At 33.7% G+C, this 8,825-nt stretch overlaps 1 protein-coding gene across 1 annotated transcript; it reads left to right on the forward strand.

Annotated features, from left to right (window-relative positions):
• The first annotated feature begins 4,551 nt into the window (after window positions 1-4,551).
• On the forward strand, window positions 4,552-6,186 carry LOC110024107. Its single transcript, XM_020723877.1, has 2 exons — window positions 4,552-5,057; window positions 5,471-6,186. Exons 1-2 carry the CDS (start codon window positions 4,663-4,665, stop codon window positions 6,006-6,008), a joined length of 933 nt encoding a protein of 310 aa, XP_020579536.1. The 5' UTR covers window positions 4,552-4,662; the 3' UTR covers window positions 6,009-6,186.
• Window positions 6,187-8,825: the final 2,639 nt, after the last annotated feature.

The raw sequence follows: 8,825 nt of genomic DNA on the forward strand, positions 1-8,825 counted from the left end.
ATATATATGTATGAAAGTTTAGGCATGTATATGAAAATGCCCCAATGAATTTTTATCTTTCTAATTTGTTAAATATTATGTATCGGAGAAGCAGAGAGACGAGATCGTGCACGAGATGAAGCACTGAAGATAATTTATTTTAATGATTCCATATGTTTTCTTCCATCATTAATTAAGTATTGTATGATGCTTCTTCTCATAATCATTTCTTTATGAGGAACCATGCCTAAACATTTCTAGACAAAGACTTATTAATGGATTAAAAATTTGGAAACATTAATTATCAAGTGAATTTAAATTAAATAATTAAATATTTTAACATTAATTTTTGGTGTCTTAAAAAGCCTAGTGGACTAGCACGACCTATTTGAGTGCTACTTTTTTTGTTGTTACATATAGACATACATATACAGATATATAACTATATATGTGCATATCTATATATACATATGTATGTGTGTATACATATGCATATAAATATTACTCAATGTAATAGTAAATCAGTGTGGAAGCTTCCTGATTTTAGCCCAAAGGATCAAGATCGGCCAATGGCAAATATCATGCCCAATGCAGCAGCGCAATATAGAAAGTGATACCATTTCTACGATCAAATTGTAAAACTTCATCTCTTTCGCAATAAGTAAACAGTAAATGATAACATATATTTCAGGCTAAGATGCACCAACACAATCATAGGGAGCATGAAAGGTACATAAAATTTATCCAAAATGGTTTTAAAAAACCCACCCGCACCTTGAAAGTGTAAACATTATCATCAATATCAACTTTAATCTCACCAAGTGGAAGATTGTTCCACGTAACCAACCAAACAAACATCAAAGCAACACCCGCCACCAACACCGCAAGACAAGCCACAAATTTTTGAGAGCTAGTGTGTGCAACAACTTTAGAAATAAATGGTTTAACATTGATAAGAATGACTTTAGCATTGCCCATAAGCTCATAATGCTTCCTTTGTTTTCGCTTCATCCAAGGAAACCAACAAACAATCTAAAAGATTATATTTTGTAAATAAAGCTTAAAGTTACCTCGCCTCCAATGTAACAAGCAGTGATTCAAATCCTGATAACCGCAAGCAGTCATATAAGTTTTATAAGTGAGTGATATCAACCCCCAAATCTTTAACGAAACTAGAAGGCTTGATTCATCTTGTCTGGATCATCACCCTTAAAGAGTGAATTAACCTTTCACATCTAACCTGACCTATAAGACTTTCGAGCATCCATATGATAAGAACTGCATATCCCTCATAGTTTGCACTAGACTATCAGAGGCACAATCACAAAATAAATAAATAAATAAACCCCATGTATTATTTTTAATATTAGAACATCATGCATTATTTTATGTATTCGTTTAGGCAACTTAGATTAAGTTCCATGTTCCTTATTAATAGAAAGGGAGAGATTTTCAAATGAATTTTGACAAATCATTTAATTCAATTTGAAGTAGGCAATAATAAACCAAAGTACTTCACGAATTTAAGTATATTTCCAATATATTTAAATGCAGTGTATTATAATGTATCACCATTTGTTATGATATCTGATATAAAGATAATATTAGATATATGTTCGATAGAATAAAAAACTATTTCCATAATGGTCTAATCTCTGAGCATTTTTTATGGGGATATTGTTGATTTTATGTGCAATGGTTCTACAACTATAAATCCAACATATTATATATATATATATATATATATATATATAAAAAAAAATCGGTATTTGAGAGAGACCCAAATACCATTTCCCATGCACTAGGTCTCATGTTGAGAGCCCGCGTCATGTGCCTAAATATTTGAGAACCAGACGCCACTAGAGATTGAACCCGTGACCTGAAGGGACTTACAGTAAACCCTGCCAACCAACAGGCCACGGCTCGCGGCACTATAAGTCCCAAGCTTTTCAACAAGAACTATAATAAAACAACATCTAAGCTTTATTATATGAATCATATCAATTTCTTTGCCAATAATAATTAAAATAATAAGTATAAATGATATTAGCAAATTTCAGACCTTTTGGATAACAATTAAGGGCATATTTATCAAAATTAGCTCTAAAAATAAGGGGCTTGATTAATTGACCTTGTCAGTGAACATTAGTTGTTGTTTTCCCCACAAATATTTTTTGCATCCAAATATATACTGATATTAAAGAGTTTGGAATTTTTATCTTAAGTAAAAATCATAACCCTCCTTAAAAAATAATACAAGTTATCTATTCTATCAACATATTTCAAACTCATGAAAGCACTACTTGTCTTATATCTATTTTGTAAATTATAACACCCTATATAATTAATTGGTTATCCTCATATATGATAAATATGATCACATTTAAGATTTAAGGAAATTTTAAGAATGAAATTTTTCTTAAGTTTTTTTTATTTTATTTTATTTTACCTTCCATAATTTATAAATATCACATTTAATTGTTGTTAAAAAGTATCTCTAGAACTCAATCTTGTTAGCAAGAAGGAACTCAAAACCCTTACACAACTATATGATTCCTCGGTCTGATTGTGGGCATCAGGACCAAAAGGATGGGTAGAGATTTCGAAGTAATAGGACTGTTCACCTTGTGAGGTAAACCCATCTCATAGGGATCCAATGAAGTTCTTTTCTCATATGACTTTGAAGACTTAGATATTCTAATCCTTTTTCTATTCTCCCCCAAGTTTTCCTCCTCCTTTACTTCGCTACTTAGAAAGGGTAGCCCCAAGCTCTGAGCCACGAACTTTAAACCTACTTGTTAACAAATTGTTTATCATGTATATTCGAAATGAGAAAGAAGATACCATGTATCAAACATGATAAACAATTTGTTAACAAGTAGGTTTAAACCTGATAAACAATTTGTTAACAAGTAGGTTTAAACCTAACATTCCATTATTATTTTGTAGCAAAAATGATGAATAAATGAGAGAATTATGGAACTAAAAGTGTCGATTGACTGGTGAGACATATGGAGCATCACAGACACACGATAGATAAATGAATATTCGGGGTATATTTGAAGAGATTTTGGATTCAAGCGGGATATCAATTTGGCAATTTATGTCGCCTTGACTCGACATGGTAAATGCCTCAATTCAAATTACCTCGACAAGATGAAGAGATTTCGCCAACTTGCTTTACGTTCTGCAGCAGTACAAACTACTCCTATATAAGTTGTCTCTAATCTCATGTTGTTAGGGTCTTTTCTTGTGTATGATCTGTTATGCAGCCTCCACCACTCAAGCGGACACATTCATTGTTTGCACACACACACTCTCTCTTTCTTTGATACCCCTAGTCTTGTTGAAGACGTTTTCTTCTTCCCTTCTTGCTTTAAGAAACAAGCCGTCAAGGTGGCGTGAATCCATGAATAATATCTTTTTATTATCTATTTTTCTCAACATTAGGGTTTAGATACAAAGTAATAAATGTTACGAGAAAAAAATGCAAAAACAAAGAAATTCACACAACAACAATCAAACACAAATAATTTAAGTAGTTCAGCATTAAGTTGATTCCCCTACCTTCACGGGAAGGGAGATTCCGCTAGTACAGAATGGGGAGTAAAAAAAGGCTAAAAGTTACAACTTCAACACTTCTCACCACTGTCCCTTTAAAGAGGGGTAATTAGGGCATACAAGTAAATAAAATAAAAAGATATAATTACTCCTACTTACGAAAAAACCATAAATACAATAATAATAATAGAAGGTGGCAGAGGTCATATTTCATCACTCATGATAGAAATTTAACACCTAAAAGTGATTATGTATGTATGTATGTATGTATGTATGTATGATAAAAAATGAAAACAGTTTGCGAAATGCCATACCAATGTAAAATAACTAACACTTAAATCTTATTCTTTACATTAATATCACACAAAACTTTCATATCACATCAAAAATACCACCATTTTAACTAAAAATAAATAAAATAAACATTTTCATGCATATGAAAGAATCAAAGATGACATATATATATATAATGTAAAAATAAAAATTTAGAAGTTAGAAATATAAATACATAAAGAACCGAAAGATATGTATATAAATCTTCCAATTCTAAATATGAGAATTGACATAAACATATCCATTCCTGTGCTCAAGCACTCATCCATCACAACAAATAAATAAACAAATGAATAAAGCCAACGAAAGCTTGTCCTGTATCTGTCCCTGGTTCGATCTGCGCCTTTCCAGCCCTTAGCTGCCCTCCCCAAAGCCCTCGTGACCTCCACCAGAAAGCACACAGTAATTGAAGCAATGAAACAATTATTGTGTACAATTTATGTGCGGTGTTCGATCTAGATCGTCAAAAATTTAGAGTAAATCTCACTCTAATAATAAAAGAAACAAAATTTTCATAAATTATTGAATTTGCGTGCGTTGTCAGTATGAAGTAAGTGATTTTATGTGTGGTGTCAGTATGCAATAAGCGCTCGAAATAATAAGAATGAAATGAGTAATCAGAGATAGAATTAGTAAAATATAATATAGAGAAAAGCTAAAGTTCCAACCTTTTTAAACCTTCGCCACTATCTGGCCATTAGTTCCATCTCCGGAGCAAGCAACAATTACAGTAAAGAAATTAGAACTTCACAGAAGAAGAAAGAAGGAAGCAACAGAGACAAAGAGAGCATGAGAGGAAGAGGAAGACAAGGAATAGCAGGTAATAATAATAACAATCATAGTAATATAGGAGGATTCCACACCGATCTCCTCGTCTGCTTCCCTGCAACCCACCTCACTCTCACGCCCAAGCCCATCTGCAGCCCATCAAGGCCCGCGGATCCCACCAAGCGCCATCGTACTCGGCCCACTCACTCTTTATTCAGATCTCGGACCGGTAAGTATTCCGGCGGCGCCGCCGCCGGAGACGAGATTGCCGATGAGCCGACTTCGCCGACGGTCACTTGCGCCGGTCAGATCAGAGTCCAACCGCGGTCTAGACCCGGTTCGAAAGCCAGCGCAAGCTCCTCGGGAAACAATAAAGGCTGGCTGTCAGTGGTGGAAGAGATGGGGAAACTGCAGAGGTAAGTGTCGATTAGTTGATTTGGTTAACTTAATTAATTTGTTTAACTTTTGATTTAGTCAATTATGGATGAGGTTAGAAGCGAATTTGTCTGTTAAACAAGGTTAGCAATAAATTGAATTAAATATATCAATAAAATTTATTTGATAACTTTAATTGTGGATGCAAAGTTGTAATTTTTATGATGTAATATTTTTGTGCATGTATAATAGAATATATATATTATAATATCCATATGTTACAGTTATTAACTTTTTGTAATAATATTAGCAATGTATAATATGAAAAAATTTTCACAGTGTTTTATAATGCAGCAAAGTATGTAATTTTAAACAAAGTCAAGAATTGTCTTCAAACTTCTAACTTAAACAAGTTAAAAAAAATTGATTTTTTTTTTTTTTTTTTTGGGCACAGCAAGAAGCCACTGATGCAGTTCTTAGGCGCATTTCGCAGCCTGCGATTTGATCTCCATTGCTTCGGCTCATTCCATGGCGCCGTGGAGTCGTCAACGGACGGAGACGATGGAGCTGGAGAAGAAGAAACAGAGGAAGAACCAGAGGAGGATAAAAGTTCTGAAATCAGTACCTCCAGAACCATATTCTCCAAGTGGTTCATGTTACTGGAGCAGAACCAGAGCCATGAACAAAAGAAGGAGATGAAGAAGGAAGATGGCAGAAAAGAGATAGAAGACGAAGAGCTCGCTCCGCCGCCCAATGCTCTGTTACTTATGCGTTGCCGCTCTGCTCCGGCTGAAGGAAGAACAGCTACAGGACAAGCAGAAAAAGCTCTGGGTGCAGAAATGGATCTGGAGGACGATAAGGAGAAGAAAGAAAGGGTTTTGCTGATGAGTTATGATCCAAATTTTGATAAGTTGTCGACTGAGATCTCGAAGGAAACATGGATTGTGGGCAGCTTGGATCCGTTGACTAGAAGCAGGAGTTGGAAGAGGTGAAGAACACGAAGCTCACGTGGTAATTGTGATATAATAATGCCTTCTTAATATATTCGGTGTCTAATATTAGGCCGTCACATGTCAAGTGAGTTTCACTGTTTTTAATACTGATTGTGTATTACGAAGAGACCTACTTAACACGCGGCATCTTATCATTGAACTCCGAATGTAAATTATGCTGGGTATACTCTTTATTTAGTTTTTGGATTTTTTTGTCTGGATTTTTTTCCTTTTTTTTTTTTTTCATTTTTGTCTTGGAAGAAAGTGATCTGTTTTGAGATGCTCTTAAGCTGTAAAGTTTCGGCTTTTGTTGTTTTTTTTTCCTATGAGAAGGATCTGACAAAATTATGTACAGAAGCTTTGCTTCTAATGAGAAAAAAACATACTTTTTGCAAAAATCTGATTAAAAAACTATATTAATTTGATGAAGTAAATAATTAAAAAAATATATTTTTGAATTAAAAGTATATTAAAGTACTGCCAAAATTTAATTTTTACAGTATTTTTTATAATTTATTTAGAGTGTACTAGTTATTCATTTTGGATTTGTACTACTTTGTTCATGGCATGCATGTGAGGGTTCTGATTATGAATTATTCACGTGAAAGGACTCTTGAGACTTTTGAAAAAAGAGGGAAGGAGCTAGGCTGGGAAGGAACCTTTCCCTCAATATTATTATATGTTATAAATTTCTAGGGTTAAATAAATGATCAGGAGTTAGGGGCCCAAACTTACTAAAAGCTACTTAAAGACATGACAGTTCAAAGGTGATTAATCAATTTAATATAAAATTTGTGCAACTGAACAAAAAAAAAAGAGAGCATTTATATACAAATCACCCAATTCTTATGTACTTACACATCTGTTGACATGAATTTAGAGTTATTTGGCAAGTATTTTTGGAGCTAAAAAAATATTCTAATTGAAATTAAAAGTTATCCGGAACAATGTTAGGAAACTTAAAATCAAATTGATCGGTTCGACGGGATGAACCCAATGACATCAAAATTTATCCAATTAGAGTCAAGTAAGTCTGGACCAAGATGTTAAACTATATTTGGAGGCTTTGGATGGTTAATTAGACAGTAAAATGAATAGCAAATCTGACAAACTTATAATCAAATCGAGTGTCTCAAAGAGATGAATCTAAAGAGCCCAAGGTCACGTAATTCTGACATCATTATGACACTTAAATATCTATAAAACATTCATCTGATCAAAGGAATCACTCTGGGTCGTCTGCTAGAGTGGTCTTGATTCATACATTATTTACGAAAAATGTCACTCCCAAAATCTATAAATAGAGTCATACTTCCTTAATGAAGGGGGCCTAGACTTGAACCTAGAGGAGAAGGGGAGGAGTCCAATCTGAGAGCCGTTCCAGATTCAAAAACCCTTCGATGACAACTTTCATCCTTCGTACCTATTAATGATTGTCAAACATTGTCATCAACCACTGTAGACTGCCAAAGGCTGCCCTCTGCCCACAGTCGTTCGTGAACTTTGTGAAGCAGCAAAGTATCCTGTTAATTAATGAAGTATCTTGCAAAGTAACGAAGTATCATATGAAGTAATGAGGTATCATGCATACGGAGTAACACAATGTCCTAAACACAATGATGCAGCCCAAATATAGTGTAATAACACACCCTCGAATATGGTGTAATGGCACACCCAAATTACGGTGTAACAACACACCCCGAAAATGGTGTGATGACATACCTCCAATACGTGGCAATGAGTAATGTCATATTGAAGATTTAGTATCCCACAATAATGCTTACAATCATCTTATTTAGAATTCGATGACTTTATCAAGACTTCTAAAGTTTTCTGCAAGTAACTCTTCACCATGATCTATGTGACCAACTATAATTTATATGGCTCACTGCTGCAACTTCCAATTACGGCCTTTGCAACCCACTAACACACATGAAGCTATGAATTACAGCCTATATGGCCAATTATTACTATGTCTCTCAACTACAACATTTATTTTCATATGATGCTATCACAACCGCCATCTACAATAGTTATGGTAGATTACTGCCCTTGTGACAATCAAATACAGCATTTGCGGCCCAATCACACTATTATTGCCAAGAACTACAATTGTAGCACAATTAGAGCTATTATCACAGGATTACTCTTGTACATCTATGATTATCATCTTTATAAATCTATCTTCCCTAATTTAGGAGAAAAGTTAACATATGCACTTGCAAACCTATAATGGGTCTTCTTGATTGTGCTAGACTGTATATATTTTTTTTCTTTTCTAAATTTTCCCACGTAAAAAACTCTGGCGTCTCATTCTACTAGTTTTTTATTATTTGAGCGTTCGCTAGATTTTCGTACTATATCAAGATATTAAATTATCATTCTATCACCCTGAATCTTTCAATGCGCAACAATATCTAACATTTATACTTTACGTTTTACATTTATATTACCACTCAAGTCTTTGATACCACATAAAAAATATCGCTATTTTAGCTTTTTACAAGTGAAAAATATCTTTTCATGCATTGAAATGACATTTATGTAAAAATTGAAGTATAGGTGATAGATATGTAAATACATATAAATTGAGTGGTATGTATATAAATCTTCCAAAAAAGAAAAAAAAATGAGCCGCCCCAATTTCGCATATGTAACTTTCATTAAAATCATCACTTGCCAAATGCCTTCACATCAATATTTGTGTAAGTTTCTCTACCTTCGCTATCAATGCCTTGAATCCTATCCACCATTCAAGCAACTACACTTAAAAGGAAATACATTTATATATTTACATTATTATGTAATTTAGTATAT

This window comes from Phalaenopsis equestris, unplaced genomic scaffold (assembly GCF_001263595.1).
Source record: "Phalaenopsis equestris unplaced genomic scaffold, ASM126359v1 Scaffold000247, whole genome shotgun sequence".
In the NCBI taxonomy this organism is placed as follows: domain Eukaryota; kingdom Viridiplantae; phylum Streptophyta; class Magnoliopsida; order Asparagales; family Orchidaceae; genus Phalaenopsis; species Phalaenopsis equestris.